We start from the raw sequence: 18,624 nt of genomic DNA, 5'->3' as shown, positions 1-18,624 counted from the left end.
GTTTTTGGTGTTTTTTTGAGATAGAAAAATAAAAAGAAAAAGAAAAATTGAATAAAAAAAAAAGACGTAAAAGGAGAAGTAAGAAAAGGAAGACACCGAATGTGTATATGTGCATGATTCTAAGATGTATTATTTTATTTTATTTTGGTTGAAGTTGGTTGAGTAAAAATCTTGTACACGTAATTTTTCTGTTATTGTTATTATTATTATTATTATTATTATTATTATTATTATTATTATACTCTTCCTTTTCTTACCGCAAAAGTACAACTGAGGATCCCTGGCCAACTTTATTATTCTATTAAGCAACTTCTTATGTTCAAAAACTGCCAGGTAAGGGTATCGGGTCGTGTTGGTATCTTTGACTTTGACAATCTTTGAAGGAACCTAAATAAATAGTTTCTCAATACATATTTCACACTACCAACTTATAATTCACATCCCTTGCTAATTCTTGTGCTCCAAACTCCAATGTATATCACGCATGATGTCAAATAAAACTATAATAACTACAATTACTAGCACAAAAACAGAGATGTGGCGAAGTCGTTTAGGCTCTGCTTTAAGGGCCGCCATAGCGTGCACCATAGTTGGTTGCACCTCAATCTATGGCCCCAAACCTCTCCGGCCCTACTTCGAGTTTTCCACTTATTCTTATGTCACCACTGTTCTAATAGTCTCAGATGCCACACTCGGTGAAACACTAAGAGGTTGCTGGCATGTCCTATGTGCCACCATGCAGGCTATGATCATTTCACTTCTTAGCCTCCTTGTGATAGGACATGGCAACTTCAACAACCGTGTGGCTGCGATGGCAGTTGCGGCTGGTTCCTTTTTCGTGGCGCTGCCGGAATCAGTGGAACTTAGGACTAAGCGGATTGCATTTGGGCAGCTAGTGATTGTTTATGTGAGTGCAGTGATAGATGGTAAGAAAGAAGGAGTGACAGTGTTCCCAGTTCATGTGGCAACCTCTACTGCCCTTGGAGCTGTGGCTTCAGTTTTGGCCATGTTGTTGCCATATCCTCACCTTGCATATTTTGAGGTAACTTTGTTTAGTTTAAATATTAATAGTCTGTTTGGACCCCATTACTGTTGATTTTTTTTTAAATATGGCAAATAGATTTTTGAAAGTTTTGTGTCACCAAATGAATGGTAATTACTGATTAGTCCATGGAATATTTCATTTTAGTTTTTGACTTTCTATTTCCCTTATTCACTCTACTTATACAAAAAATAAAAAATGAAATAAAAATAAAAAATCTCAGCATTTAACATAGAGCATGAAGGAACAAAACAGAAACAAAAGAAGAACACTGTAAGATAGGAGACAAAAGGAAAAGGAGCTGATTTAGAAGATAAAGCTTATTAACAAACCAAAAAGTGCATAAAGCTAAGGAAAGTGTAGAATGTTTAGTTATTTTATTTATAAAAATGCAAATTTTAATAATTAATGGCTTCCTTTGTGTAATTCATACCTTTCAGGCGAGGAAATTCTACCAATTATACATTGAGAATACTTCTGAGAGGCTAAATTGCAACATAGAAACCATCTCTGCCTCAGACCACTCAACTGCTGTTACTTTCTTCAATCAAGCCAAGTCCCTCTCCGTAGTAGGACCCAAACTTTTCCAGAGAATAAAAAGCAACCTGGTAAGTTATAGCATGATATTCAACACACAACCTTCAAATATGAGCAATTAGTTTCCCAATAATTGCAATGAGTTAAATATATTAATATTATCCTTTCCACAAAACAGAATGGAATACATTGGGAAAGGCCTCACAATCCCCATTGTATTGATCCAAAGGAAAGACTGCAAGACTTGGAGGTACCAATCAGAGGGATGGACATTGCTTTATCAAGCTGCACTTCTTTTCCCATCAGTATCATCGATGAGGAGCTCAGGGGTACCTTGCTCAATTGCAGAGGAAGATTCAGCCAAGAATTAGATCAGCCAGATAAGTTATTTCCACCTCTTGATACAAACACCACCTCTGAAAGCAAGAAGGAAATTTTGAATAAAAGCATTTCCAAAGCCTATAAGGATCTGCCAACCTCATTCTTCTTGTACTGTTTGCAACTTCTCTTCGAGAACTCCCCTGTAGCAAAGAAAACTAACCATGTGGCCGAAAACCCTCCAAAAGATGATGATTCCAAAGGGATTTTCAGAAAGATAAGAGAGGTTTCTATGAAGTCAATCCCCAGCATGGACAGCTTGGTTTTTGCATTCAAGTGCTCACTTACATTAGGCCTTGCTATGCTATTTGGGTTGACATACAGCAAGGAAAGTGCATATTGGTCAGGGCTCGCGGTCGCCATCAGTTTTGATCCTAGACGTCAACCAACATTCTGGGCTGCAAATGCACGTATGCAGGGAACAGCAATGGGTTCAATCTATGGGGTTCTATGTTGCTTCATTTTCCAAAAGTATGTAGATTTAAGGCTCTTGCCTCTTTTGCCATGGGTGGTTTTCTATACATTTATAAGGCATAGTAGAATGTATGGGCAAGCTGGTGCAATTTCAGCCGTTATAGGGGCCTTACCTATCCTTGGTAGGGAGCACTATGGCCCTCCAAAACAGTTTGCAATTGCAAGAATAGCTGAGGTCACAATTGGACTCATTTGCTTTGTCATTGTAGAGATACTAATGAGTCCTTCAAGAGCAGCAACTCTTGCAAGAACTGAACTTTCTCGAACCTTGAGAGCACTTCAAGATTGCATTGGCAAGATCGCTATTAATGTTCCTAGAGAAAACGACAAATTGTCTTCAAGTTCTCAAGTACTGAGAGCAGCACAGAAAAATATGAGATGTCTGGTGTCTCAAATGGAAGCATTCATAGTAGAAGCTGAGTTAGAACCAAACTTCTGGTTCGTTCCATTTCATGGTGCCTGCTACCGAAAGATGATCCAATCGCTGTCAAGGATGGCAGACCTCTTTCTATTTGTGGCATACTCAATGGAACATATCTCACAGTTGTCACAGCAGGAAGGAGGGTCATGGGTGAATCTCCAAGATCAAATGCATGAGAATATACAAATTGTTAAGAACAATGTCTGTCCTAAACTGAAATTCTTTGAAGAGATAACCAAAATCAAGTCTCTCACAGAACTAGAAAAGGAATGGACGAAAAGAAACGTTCCTTGCGACATTGAATCAGGAGGATATCCCAATGCAGATACATTTAGGACCATGTCTGGGGATGAGGAAGTGCATAGCATCACAGGGACTTTCCTCAAACACCTGGAGGACATAGCTACCAAAACTCACACCAACACAAATGAAGAGATGGTTAAATGCCAAATGCTTTTTCATTACAGTTGCTTAGGATTCTGCACTAGTAACTTGGTGAGAGAAATAATGAAGATTGAGAGTGAATTAAGAGAACTACTAATTTGGGAGAATCCATCAAGTCATGCAAACATGAAAGAAATTTATTGTAAGATCAGCACACTCTGTTCGTGGTAAATGATCACAAGTCACGAAAAGTAAATTTCCTTAAGAATTAACCAATATCATGTCAATAATGGTACCTTATGTAACTAATAAGAACAAATGATTCAACTCCTACAATTGTTTAGCCTTACATGTTCATTTTCTTTCAATTATTTTCCCCAATTATGGAACAGATATCTTGGAAGCACAAATCATGTATAAAAAGATTAAGGTTTCAGCAAGTTTTATATTAGTTGAAGTTTTAGCAGTGACATACTGACATAGACGAACGTTGACATTCCCAAATCGGAGGTCTTAAATAATAAATATATAAAAAAACCATTAATTATTTTTAAATAATTAAATGAAAAAGAGCAAACACACTGAAGGTCAGTCTAACACGCCAGCAGTTTTGCATTTCAATATAGCTTTCCGATTATGGAATTTTTATTTATTTATTTTTTGGCACAGGATGGGTTTTTCTTTCTAAACTCTATAATGAGACCAATGATATTGTACTCACCAAAAAGGCAAAAACACCAACGATGAAGGGCCATCTTAGTACATTTAAGCTATGTTCTAAAAGTTCATTTTTATCCTATTTTTAACTATTTTTAGCTATAGTGCATTGATTAAAGAAGTAATTATTTCATGTGTTAAAAATATGCAAAATATTATACAATAATACATGTAGATGAGTAACTACCCTCTAATTTTTGGAAAGCAGCCGAGTAACTACATGCTTATATCTCATATTAATTTTAGGATAAAGTATATTTTTTATCGTAATTAATTTCTACATTTAAGTTATTTGATCAATCAAGTTCAACTAAGTAATTTTGACCTACTTTACTTCTATGCGCTACTATTTCTAATAAACTTTTGATTCAACACACGAATATATATAACCTTTTTTTTCATGCAGATTTTGTTTCTTTTTTCGAATTTTAAGCATTTTCTGCGTCTCTATGTTCCGTTCTATTTCTATGTTTTCTATGTTTTTCCTTTTATTTTATGTTCTCTGTGTTCTTTACGTTCTCTTCGTTCAAGTTCAATGCTCTTTTATCTGATTTAAAGAGTTTGATTAAAGTTTTTGAAATCAAGCTGTGAATTAGGTTTGAACAGGTATTTGGTTATCGAAAATAATGAATGATTCAAGTTCAAACTGTCAATTGAACCAGAACGAAGTGAATTATTGTTTTGAATCGAATCAAGTCGCTAAAGTCTGGTTTGATTCTAGTTAATGTAGTTCGTTAGTAGTATATGATTCTGTAGGTGAAAAATATTATTTTTGTATTTGAAAATTGATGTTCATGGTTAATGGTTTGAATTGAATATTGAATATAATGTAAGAATTCTGAATCTGAATTATTATTGTGATGAATCTATTCTATTCTCATTTTAGTGTATTTCTATTTATAAATTGGTGTATTTTGGCAATCTATCGGTGTATTTTTAGGTTCAGACTTTCAATTGAACTAGGTCAAATTGTATTATTATTTTGAATCAAATCAAGTAGTGAGGTGTGGTTTGAATCTATTTAATATAGTTTATTAGTTGTTCTTGTTTCCATTGATGAGTAGGATCTATGGATTAAGACTGACTATGCCTATTTGATTTTCTCCCAAAGGCGGAACTGACTAAATAGGATTAACTCTAGATAATCACCATGTTTGTGGTCAATGACTCGGATAGGAACTCCTTGATTCTCAATCCTAACCAGGAATGTCTTTTATCATTTGTACTTCTTTAGTTGTTTATTTTCTCGCCTCTTTATCCGCAAACCCCCCTCTTATACTCATAACCGATAACACGTATACCTCACTACAATTACTTTGAGAGAAAGCTTAAGATCTAATATTCTTGATATTTTTATTGACTTGCACTTGTGACAAATAATTTAAACTTTGATCGAGGGTTACTCGTCGGTCGGGACTATGCTTGCAACGAGATTCTTTTATTGAGAAACTCTAAACCGTCGTAAATCCTCACACCAAGTTTTTGGTGTCACTGCCGTTGACTCTTCTAGAAATAGTGTATAACTCCTAATTGTCGTGACGATCGACTTTCTAGAACTATATTTCATACCGATCCTAAACTCTCTGTCCTTAGGATCAGCAATACCTACACAAAAACTAAATTATTACTCATTGATCCATCGAAAATATAAATTAAGAAAAATATATTACTCACTCCTCACGGCTCACGTACCTCTGTTTGCATATTCGGAGAATTTCGGTACATGCATAGCATCAAAATCCAAGCTATACATGAAAGGTGGAACGTCCATCGATTGACTGACTACGGGAGGAACCACTACATTTTCCACACTGCCTCTCTTCCAACATAACCATCCTCATCCTCGTCGCCGGCTTCGTAGGTAGCTTCGAAGTCCTCTTCGCTATCATTATTCATTTTTTGATACACTTTAGCTCTATCATCTTCCATGTCTGCATCATGTTGAATCTCATTTGCCTCTATATTTTCAAACTCAACATACAACTCAATATTCAGCTGTTGCACCTGAAGCCAGTGAATATGGAACATATGCTACATACTTGCCTCGTCAATGATCGGCATAATATCAAATTTTATTAGACCACCAAATACTATAGCGGGATTTTGGTATAGAATATTACTCACTCTTTTTAAGATATCGTTCTCTATGTTTTGACAGAGATCGTTCTGAAGCTCTACGAACGTCACGGTACATGGAACCACAAATGAAAACGGATTCTCACACACAAAGCTCACCCCTCACGAGTATTTTGTATAATCTCACTGTTATAATTCACCACTAAATTTGTGGCACTCTCCATCACACCACCAACACACTTAAACAACTCTCCTCTTTACAATAAAATGATAACAAACTTTGGCATGTATAAAGGAAACACCCAACATACAGGTCACGTATTGCAGCAACAACGAATCAATCCATAATATATGTGCAGGACACTCCCAGCGTGTTAGTGAGAATGTTACCACGTGACAATAAATCTTCTACATATTGGCCAAAATTTTGCCACGTAGCCAACACATCCTCAACCACATGCTGAATTAGTATGTCCTTCACGTGTTACCTTTTTTTTACCTGCAATATTTACTTATATACAATTATACTAAATACTCTTATTTTCAACAAAAACACTAATAATATTTTCATATTGGAAAAAAATCAGCCATCATTTGGTTACACAAGTTGTATGTCATACACGTTTCCTCAATGCTTCAGTCCGCCTTTGTCTAAAAGAAAGACACAGGAAAACCAAGACGCATCACTGATTATATATAAAACTGTTTATGTTATTATCTCCTTCAATATCTATGACGAAACCTTATTTAAAAGTGTTCGCGTGCGTATGATAACTTCAGAAGAAAATTCATCTAAACATAATTCTCTTGTATTTGAATGTATATCAAACGCCTATAAAAATGTGCTTATAATAAAATAGAAAGTATAGAAAAATAATGGTTTTTTAAACAACATAAATAATAAATTAAAAAATTAATTTTAATTTTAAAATTTTTAAATAACATAAATAATAGTTTAAAAAATTATTTTAATTTTAAAAATTAAATTTTAAATTAATCAGGTTTAATCATAATAAAAAATTAATTTTAATTTAAAAATTAAATTTTGAATTATTATATTTAATCATAATTTTAATTTTTTTTTATTTTTGCTGCAATCGCTTCTGCAATTCTGTGTCACTGTCGTCACTGCTGTATCGCGATTTCGGTGTCCCCCACAGTTGCTGTTTTGTTACTTGTTTTTTATTAATAAGCCAGATGTTTATTTTACTATGTATATGGGTAGTTCTTTTCATTTTAAAGTGAATGTTTATTTGGATATATCGTTGGTATTTTACTTGATTTACTTAATTTTGCATACACATGCTTCGCAAGATGTTTATTTTACTATGTATGTGAATAATTTTTTTTACTAAGATGTAGATATTTATTATTAGCCATCATCCAAAAAAACTTCCAATTTTTTTTCTCTCCAATATATTATCTGAAAAAAAAAACAGATACGAATGCTATAAAAACATATGAGACTCACAATGGGGAGAGTGGTGGCATAGTGACGGGCCGGATTGGATTTGGCCGTTGAAGACGCACGGCAGAGAGGACGTCGGCATTGGTTCAAGGCTGCGGCAGAGACCATGCCATGGCAAAAGTGCGCTGGGACAGCAGTAAAACAGAAAAAGAGAAGATAATTTCGTTGTGGTAACAGTAAATGAATGCGACGCTGAAAAGTTTTGTGCCTGAGCGACATCATAGAAAAGGCGGGAATGAACATCATTATAAGGACTGTAGTAGTAGAATAATTGTGATAAAACTAAGTAAAAGTATCAGTAAATCTATAAATATAGTAAATTGTTTACGTTGTTCACAACTGGTGCTATGTACTTAAAAAAAACACACCAAAAGTTCAACTCAAGTTACAGCGATATGCATGAAGGAAAAAATAATGGCAATGTGAGTCAGCTCCATTAGTTACGTGTATGTATCCATCACCGCTTGTTTAAAAAAACAGCTTATATTGAATTATTGCTAGTCAATTTTGTTGGTTAATTACAATGTATACAATAATAATGGCTAATCAGGCTATATATTATATTGTTTGTTTACCATTCAGTAGGAAAACGGATATGGTTTTAAACTTTTGAATAATTATATTCAGCCATCCTAAATGCACTGATGACCATCTGATCAAGACATAAATAATAGATAGTGATTATTTATTTATTTAGTTGCGTTTTTTGAGTCTTAAAGAGATACAATTTGAGCATACATAGTAGTAAAACGGTATGTATAAAATATAAATTTGGTAAAAGAGAGAAAAATAATAGTACAAAAGTGAAAACTTCAAAAAATTAAACCATCCTACTACAGTTAAAATATTTTACGTATGTTGAGTTTATGATATAAGAGAATAGAAAAATTGAGACGGAGGTAAAATATCATATATAAGCGAACTGGTCAAAATAACAGAATATATCTAATTTTATATGCGATAAAAATATTTTTAAAATTTAAAGAAAAATTTTATCGCACTGTCATTAGATCGACTATGTTATATAGAATAAAATATTAGGAGATAAAAAGTAAACATGAATGTAAGATAAATATAATTCAAATAAAAATATTGAAATAAATAAATGATCATATATGTTTAAACAAAACAAGAATGAAGATATAAAAAAATTGGAATAATATCTATTAAAAAAAGATGATAAAATTTTGTCTCATCAAACAGTTTAGACATGTAAAAAAAAAAATAAGTAGAATTCTTGCTTAAAAAACGGATAAAATTAAAAATAAACATGTGATAAATAATAAAAAAATCTAAAAAAAATTATACAATTGTTATTGTAGTTGTAGTATATATACATAGTCAATGAGAATCTGATGATTTCATTACACCCTTATCATATTATGTTAATTGCAACGATTCCCTTATTCCGTACGTCTTATTATCATATATAGTGAATCATCGCAGAATATTCTTTTTAGTTTTTATCACTTAATCTTTCAAGCACATCATTACTACAAATTAGGCTTGTGGTACGATAAAGTAGAGAATAATATATCAAGTGGTGTGTTTAAAGTTAAGAAAGTAACTTATATTGTCGTATTTATTGATTTATGTTTGAATAGTAGTTTAGCTAAAAAATTGTTTAGCTATTGATTATTCATATTATATTGTATTTGAAACTAGATGCAATAATATATATATAAAAAAATGGACACATGTATTAAAAAATAAACAAAAAAATATTTTTTCTACTTTTAATAAAATTTTATGTCATTTTAGCTTTTTTTTTTTTCCTGTACCATATCTTACATTTTATTACAATTAAAAATCTTACAAATATGAGAAACTATCACATTATTAAATATATTATTAGAAGTATATTATTAAATGTAAATTATTAAAAAATATACGATACTTAATTAATTATCATAATTATATTTAAAAGTATCTAAATTATTTTCATATAATAAAAATGATATGCTTTAAAATTTATTTTTATATAATTTATTAACAAAATATGTGATATTTAACATAATTTTTATTTTTAGTAAAAAAGATTACTGTATTACAGTGATGTGTTTTAAAGGTTCATAGATATGATTTTTATTTAAAAAAAGTACAGTTATATTACTAGGATGAACAATATTAATTATACTTAACTAATTATATTAATTATTTGATTTGATCAAGATAAATATTATATTATTTAATAAATAATGAATAAAAAACAAAATAAATGAACTTAACTAATTATATACCTTCTTCTTCTCTCACTTTTGTGTTTCAGTTATAGTTTTTGCAAATTTTTTTGTGATTTATATATTTTTTATGTATTTTGATTAAAAATTTTTAAAGGTATTATTATTTTGTTTATTAATATTTTAAATTTTCTATAATATTTTTGTAGAACTTGATTAATAAATTCTTTTTTATAATATATTTTTTTAATTTTTTAATAAGAATTTAACTTAATTTTTATAAATTGAATATATAATTTAATTTTAATTCAAATTAAAAACTGAATGAATTATATATCAAATAAATAACAACCAATTTTGTTTTTAATTTCTCTATAATTTTATTTAATAGTAAAAATATCTATATAGTCACTAACATCGTCGATATGAAAAAAATATATTCCTATAAAATAAAATAAAATATATATAAGATAAATAACATATGTGTACTTCCAAAGTTATTAATCATAAACTATGGACATATTTCTAAAAAAAAATCTTATGAATCAATATGTAATTTTTTAATGTTTTTATTTTTTCTAAAATTATCCAGATTTATTAACATTTAAGTTATTTATACATATCATTTTTCAAAAATATTATGATTTAACAAATTATAATATGTGATATTAGTTATTGTTTTATATATATATATTAGTGTGTGTATATATGTATGTATATACGAAAAATATGACTCATTTAGTGTTTAACCATTTATTTTTCATTAATATTATTATAATAAAGATACATGCGCGTGATTTTATGAGAATAATATAGCTTGAGTTTTGGTTATTTGAGAATTTACTAAATGGCTGGAGTAATTTTAGGTCATGAACTAACGAATGCTAGTAATAGGGATGATGAAAAAAACTACCAAAATGTGTTACTCGCAATTTGGGGCTAGATGGAAACCCATAAAATCTCACGGATGGGGACCGGCCACGTGAAATGGACGGGAACATAGATACTTGTCTCATAGAACTAGTTAAATCCACGTGAATATGAAATTACTGATTTATCCTAATTTATATATGCATCAATTAATTTCTTAAGTTAGTAACCCTAATTCCTACTTTTAACTGGAATTTTTTTCTTCTAGATTCATCGTCAACTTCGATTTTGCATCTCTTTCTTTTTGAGTCACTTTCTTTGCCTCTCAAATCCATCACTACGTCGCTCAGTCTCATCACAAACTAAAAAATTATGTTTTGTTATTATGTTAGAAGATATTTTTATAATTTTTTTGTTTTAAATGTTATTTTTCATAATAAATAAGTTATGAAGTGTATTGAATTATATTGAATTGATTATTTTATGATTATTATATTATATTTTTTTTGTTAATTTTTTTCAAAAATTTCGTAATCCATAAATGCTCGTAGATACTACGTTCTTTAAAGAAATAATTAAATAGAAATTTATAACGAAAATAAAAAAGAAATTAAGAGACCTTTTAAACACGAGCGAAAGACGATGAGGGTTCGTCGTTCTCCTAGAGTACCTATTACTATCACTGACTAGCAATGGAGATCCAATCCGAACTAATTTGAGAGGAGACACGTGAACTTCATCTGTATTGGACCTTAAGGTAATAAACCTAAGTCGGATTTAAAATTCTAAAAATGAGCCTAGGTTGATATTACTTGCTTGAGAGTTTTACTAGACCCAAATATATCTTGAGTTAATATTTTGAGACATTGTTATAACAAATACTATATTATTAAATATTATAACATTTAATATATATTTATAAAAGTTTGATATACTTATAGAAAATTTTTTAATTATCTTTTTTACTTTTAATTTTAAATATTATTTACTAATAAAATAAAAAATAAAAATAACTCCGCCACTGCTACTGACTTCGCCGCTGCACCCCGCCGATTCTGCTTCTGCTTCTGCTTCCGATTTTGCTTCTACTTCTACTTCTACGTCTACTTCTGTTTCTGATTCTGATTTTGATTTGTTATTTTTCTGATTTCATTTTTTTTGTGCTTCTGATTCTAATTGTGATTTTGTGTTGATTTTGTTATTGAATTTGATGTTGTTATTTCTGAATTTGAATAATGTATTATTATTGGTGTTGAATATTGTGTTCTTGAATCTAATTATTGGTATTTAGTGGGAGTAACGGAGGTGGTGGTGGTGGTAAAAGTGGTGGTGGTGGAGGGTATTTTTGTCTATAAAAAGTTAAAAGGACGATTTTAATACCAAATGAAACATTGAGGATGTTTTTAAATCTAAAATAACGTTGGGGACAAATTTTATTTTGAACCTAAATCTTATGGACCAAAATAGTACTTATGCCTTAGTTAAACTACTTTTTGTTGTTATGTTGATTCAGAGTAAAATTAGAATTTTCTTATTAGGATTTCTCTTGGTAATTAAGCATGCTATTAAGATCCTTGGGTTTGTAATTTGAATTTGTTTGAATTCGTTGACTGATATTCTGCTGAACACTACAATATAATGCTGAATTTTATGTAATTGATGCTGAATTTTGTGACTTGATGTTGAAAGAATGCATGTTAGTGCTATTTTGTGTTATTCATGCTTTTGCATGCCAAGTGTTCGATGATATGAATTTCTGTATTGGTATTATTATAATTTATTTTTGATTTATTTTTCTGAATTTCCGTTACTTGGTATGCTATTTGCAGACATGACGATGGTAGAGGTTTGGCGGATCAGACTGCTGGTTATGATCGTAGTCGTGGTCGGGTTAGAGGGAAGGTTTCTTCTGGTACCCCCAAAAATTTTGGATCCTCTCCCTCTACTCCAACTATCCTGGTGACGTCACAGGTTGCAGGTTTAGCGGACCAGCTGTTTATTATGGTCCTTAACCTCAACTACATGCCTCTGTCCACGGCGACGACGACGCCCCCTACTACTCAACAGCCTGCTGCCACAGCGATGCCACCTTCAGCGGCGAAAGCTGCAGCCCCAGAGTCCTCTCACAAAAGTGAGGTAGCTGATGCCCCTCCATTACTTTTCATCGTACGGTTGACCATTTGGTCCGATGGCGGCACGGGTTAATTATCACTTTGAGTCTCATATATTTCCTAATTATTATTATTACTAAAAGTGCCTGAAAATTAATTCTGGTTTAGCGGATTTAGGCTTGACTGCCTGAATGTGTTTCCTATTTCTTGATCATTGTTATTGCTGAAAGTGTCTTATTATTGATTATTATATAGTGGATTTAGGTTTCATTGCCTGAAAGTGTTTCTTGTTTTCTAATTATGGAATTGCTAAAAGTGTCTGGTTATTGATTCTTGTTTAGTGGATGATGAATCCATATTTGACAATAAATTTTGGATTGATTTGAGTGGATTTTATCATATAAACCTATATTTATTCATCCAAATAGCATACTTTTATGTTTCTCTCCCTAAATTGAGCTTAATTGTAAAAATATGTTATTTTGTGCTTAATTTAACTAATTTTTTTTCACTTTCATTCCATTCGATGCCTTGATATTTTTGATAAGTGATTTCAGGTATGATAGGTTGGAATGGCTTGATGATAGTGGAGGAGAAGCATGCAATAGGGAGAAAACATGAAGAAATCAAAGGAGGAGCACACAGTCATGTGTGCGTACGCACAACATCCTATGCGTACGCACAAGAGGAAAATTCAGCACGTGTGCGTACGAACACATCTGTGCGTACGCACGAATCAGCGCACGTGACTCACTTAGAGGAAAGCGCTAGGGGCAATTTCTGGGCCTCTAGAGCCCAGTTTTAGACTTTTTGAAGCTGATTGAGTGCTATATTAAAAGGGCATTGGTGCACGAATCCTCACACTTTCTTACAACTGTACGAGCAAGTGCACTGGGTCGTCCAAGTAATACCTGAGTGAGTCAGGGTCGATCCCACGAGAATTGTGGTTTGAAGCAATCTATGGTTATCCTACAGGTCTTAGTCAGGCGAATCAGAATTCAACTGGATTGATGAAAGGGCAATTAATAAAAGGAATATTGTATAAATTAAAATCAGTAATAGGAATAAGGTAAAGGATTGGAGTTGCTTTGTTTTTCTGAATTAATTACTGTCTTCCTTACCTGTGAGTGATTTCTTCAATGGAAGGCTGTATGTGATCAACGCCTTTATTGAGAGATCGTCAATACTCCTTCGGATCTGAACCTAAGGGGTTAGTGTGGATCCAGTCTGCTTGAGGGTGAATCTCGTACAGTCCGTTCTCTTTAATGATCCAACTCAAAATGCCACAGACAAGGTTGGATTTTCTGGATCAGAGAATGCTGCATCTTTGGGTTCTAGCCTCTACCACAGAGACCCTAATCTCCCTAGAAATCGGTTGAACTGGTGTCTCAAGAAGTCTCCAACAAAGTCATTGATTAGCCATCTGAGAGATGCATAATCAAGCTAGCGGTTCGATGCTTTCCACTGAAGTATTCACACAAACCTAAGTAGACACGGGTGTTTGTCAGGCACGTTCGTCTTAGTATGATAAACAGAGTTGATTGTCACTGATTAATCTATTCACCATGTTAAAGAACGAGTATACATCTTAGAATTAATCAAACACGGATAAAAAAAATAGTAATACTTTTATTAATTCATAGGACTCAGCAGGGCTCCTCTCCTCAACGTAGAAGGTTTAGAAACTCATATTGAAAGGAAAATACAATGATAGAAACGAAAATATGGCTGAATGATGGTAAAAGTTGTTATAATAACATAAATCAAATCCCTTAAATATTAAACTAATGACTAGTAAGGGTAAAATGATCTTTTTAGTGCTAAAATTCACTTCTGGGACCCACTTGGTGAGTGTTTGGGCTGAGCTTTAATGAAATCCACATGCTATGAGGTCTCTGGGATTTGAAACGCCAGCTAGGGGGTCCTCTCTGGGCGTTTGGATGCTAGACTCTACTCCTTGGGCGCTGGACTCTGAAAGGGGCAGGAGACTGACCTTGGACGCAAGTTTTTGGCCTTCTAATCTGAAGAAAATTATGGACCATTATATATTTTTGAAAAGCTCTGGAAGTCAACTTTCCATAGTCGTTGAGAAAGCTACATTTGGACTTTTGTAGATCTAGAAAATCTCTTCCGAGTGCACGGAAGTCAGATTTGGACAGCATCTGCAGTACTTTCTCTGTCTCTGAATTAGACTTTTGCTCCAACTCCTCAATTTCAGCAAAAAATTATCTGAAATTGTACAAAAAACACAAAAACTCATAGTACAATCAAAAAATGTGAATTTAACACTAAAACCTGTAAAAACTTAATAAAAACTACATGAAAACAATCCCAAAAAGCGTATAAAATATCCGCTCATCAGACATCATTCCATATCAAGGGGGAGAGCAATTAGGGTAGATTAAAAACATGATTTAGGTCATATTCTAGAAAGAGAAGCTCTCTATTCGCTCTAGAATTAGGGTAGATTTCTCTTAGATTTGGTTTTATTTCTTGTTTTAATGTAGTTCCTTTTACTTTTCCTTGTTTTATTGCTTTGATTCTCTTGTTTCTCCTTGTTATTTCTTGTATGTGGTTATGTTATTGTTGATGCACAATTGTTAATTTCAATTTTTTTAATACAATTTATGTTTTCATGTTCTTATTGTTTAATTGAGTTGTTATTATTATTTTCTTGCATTTGGTAATTGTAGATTTTATTATCTCTCGTTATTTTACCATGCTTCTCTTTTATGTCTTCCAAGTATTTGATAAAATATTTGGTTGAATTTTTGCCTAATTTTTCACACTCTTGGTTGGAAAATTGGGTAATTAGGTGAATTTGAGTAGTGGATGTCCATTCTACATTGTGTGAGGATTGTTAGTTGATTTGGTTTCCACTAACTCTAAGCCTTCTATTAATAGAGTTGGCTAGGACTCGTGGATTAAGATCAATTATGCCTTTTTGACTAGTTCTCAATGTTAGGATTGACTAATTGGGATTAATTCTACACAATTACCATATTTGTGGTCCATAACTAAGATAAGAATCCTTAATTCCCCAATTCTTGCCAAGAGCCCTGGCCTTTTTGCCATTTAATTTCTATTTTCATTGCTTTCACTTGCTTTCCATTTAATTACTTGCCATTTTAATTTCTTGCCTCTTGTAATCAAAACCCTCAAATCCCCCATAGCCAATAAAAGAGTATTTCATTGTAACTCCTAGGGAAGACGACTCGGGGTTTAATTACTCTCAGTTATTTTAATTTGAAAATTAAACTTTGATGTTTAGGATTGAATTGCCGGTTTGGATTATGCTATCAATGAAATACTTAATTTCAATTGAGAAATTCTAAACCGGCATAAATCCACTTCATCAGTGGACTTAGGGGTTGATTGCTTAAAAGTGTTTCCTATTTTTTAATTATTGTTATTACTGAAAGTGTCTGATTATTGGTTCTTGTTTGTGGATTTAGTTTTGATTGCCTGGAAGTGTTTCGTGTTTTTTTATTATTGTTGCTTCTAAAAGTGTCTTGTTATTGATTCTTGTTAAGTGGATTTAGGTTTGATTGCCTGTAAGTGTTTCTTGTTTTGTGATTATGCAATTGCTAAAAGTATTTGGTTATTGATTATTGTTTAGTGGATTTAGGGTTGATTGCTGAAAGTGTTTCGTGTTTTTTGATCATGGAATTGCAGAAAAGTGCCTGATTATTGATACTCATTTAGGGGATTTAGTTTTGATTGCCTAAAAATGTTTCTTGATTATTATTATTATTGCTAAAAATGCTTGGTTATTGATTCTTTTTTATTGTTATTACTAAAAGTGTGTGGTTATTCATTCTTATTTAGTGTTTGATTGCCTAAAAGTATTTCGTATTTTAATATTGAAAGTGCCTGGTTATTGATTATTGTTTATGAAATTGCCATATTGTTTTATTTGTGGATTGTTGATAGGTTTATACCGAACAATAATGCATGTACTTAGGAAATGACTAATGTTATCAAGCTAATGTACGACTATCCTTGACCCAGCTACAAGAAGATTCCCACTGAAACCAGAGAGCGATGACTTCAGAAATGGGCGGTAATTACTTTTTTTTATAGTTTCAAATCTTTTTAGCTAGTTTATATCTTCTATTTTGATTAACTAATTTTAAATTTTCTTTGTGCAACTGCACTTTATATGGGACACTGAGCACAATCTTACCATCAGAAAGATATTTGACCATAGAATGGGTCGGCGGTAGCAGATGTTGGAAGATGTTCATGAAGGGTGGGACCACTTGAAGACCTGGTTCCGACCGAAAATAAAGAAGGCTCTGTTAGTTCATTGGAAGACCAATGAGGGACTTAGACATTGGTGACTCACTAACAAAGCTAACAGGGTATCACCCAAATCGTCCAAGTATACTGGTGGCTCAGTGACCTTCATGAAGACTAAGAACAGGTTGGTATGTAGTGACTTTAATTTTGTTAATAACTTAGTTATATTCTTTTAAATACCATTACTAAGCATCCTAATCATATTATTTCAATACAACATGTGTATTCGAAGTCGTTGGATTGCAAAGCAACATTACCGGAGACGTTCAAGTATACCTACACGCTGAAGGAGAACAAAGCGAGATTCGCTGATTAGCAGTCTCAGGATCATTATGTGAGTAAACATACATTTGATCTTCTAGTAATGAATTAGCAGAGATTAACTGTATAGCTATCGTACTAATCACAATAACATGTGTTACATAGGAGTCTTACATGTAGAGACTAGAGGCCGCGATTCAGAAATCTCAACAAAGTGGGGAGGACGGCACTAATGGCTCTGCTACTTCAGTCATCGATCCCGATAAGTTTTAGCGCGAGATTGTCTCACCGCCGTACAAAAACCGCATATACGAGGTGGGATCGTTGTTCACCAGCAGCCTCCGCACCTCCACGTTGAGGCCATCGTCATGCTCCACCACCAGTCGAGCCGTCGAGCCGATGAAGGTGTGGATTTGAGGCTATAGGTGCAGGAGCTCTAATGTAACTTTCACCATTAGGCTCAGGAGCTGAATGATTTCGGAAGAGGTATTAGGAGATCTTCACACGCATGACGAATACGGATGACTTTAGGTTGGAGTAGAGGTGTATCAGGTTTAGATGCGTGCCGCTGACATCATCCCTACTCGCATAGACATCACCGTTCTGCGCTACATCCTCAAAGCCACGGAATCGACGACGACGACGAAGAGGACTACATGGATCTTTAGTTATTAGGGTATCGTTTTATTATTTCATTGTATTTATTTGATATACTTAATTTTTAATTTATTTGAACATGGTTTTATTTATTTTAAAGAATAGGTTTTCATTACTTATCAAATAACCATTAATTGTGAGAAAAGTATATTTAAATTAAAAACTAAAATTGACTATTTATTTCAATTCTTTTTTAAAATGTTGATATTTCTATCGGATTTATCAAGGGAATAATCTGACGGTAATAGTACGAAAAACAACATATTTTGATGCCAATAATACTGTTAAAAAAATTCGTCGAAAATCAATTAATTTTTTGAACAATTAATCTATTGCAGAATTTGACGATAATTACCGTCGAATGAAAAAATTTCGACGATAAATATTTAACAACAAAATTTATACTATTTGAATTTTTTTTCAATAATAAATCTAACGATAATTTAATTATTGTTGTTTTTTTTATATTTTTAATAAAAAATCTAACAATACTCAATATTTTGTTGTAATGAGTATAGATTAGGCCAGATAAATAACTATCAATAAAAGGGTCAAATATAATATCAAAACTAATATTTTAAAACATTAGTTAATATAAGAGTCTTAAATATGATTTCAATCAAATGTGAAGATATGCGTTTTTACGAGTAATATTATACATGTTAGTTATGCGCTGCAGAATTCATTTGACAGTACATTATTATCATTATTTTAGTAACATTTTTATAATAGTAGTGTTACATTAT

At 32.2% G+C, this 18,624-nt stretch overlaps 1 protein-coding gene across 1 annotated transcript; it reads left to right on the top strand.

Moving 5' to 3' along the window:
* The first annotated feature begins 485 nt into the window (after window positions 1–485).
* LOC107491643 (uncharacterized) lies at window positions 486–3,489 on the top strand. The gene is made up of 3 exons (XM_016112530.3): window positions 486–1,042; window positions 1,483–1,650; window positions 1,758–3,489. Exons 1-3 carry the CDS (start codon window positions 488–490, stop codon window positions 3,465–3,467), a joined length of 2,433 nt encoding a protein of 810 aa, XP_015968016.2. The 5' UTR covers window positions 486–487; the 3' UTR covers window positions 3,468–3,489.
* The last annotated feature ends 15,135 nt before the right edge of the window (window positions 3,490–18,624 follow it).

This window comes from Arachis duranensis, chromosome 6, assembly GCF_000817695.3.
Source record: "Arachis duranensis cultivar V14167 chromosome 6, aradu.V14167.gnm2.J7QH, whole genome shotgun sequence".
Taxonomy (NCBI): domain Eukaryota; kingdom Viridiplantae; phylum Streptophyta; class Magnoliopsida; order Fabales; family Fabaceae; genus Arachis; species Arachis duranensis.
The sequence above is the reverse complement of the archived record's forward strand: the minus strand, read 5'-3'. Positions and strand labels throughout refer to the sequence as shown.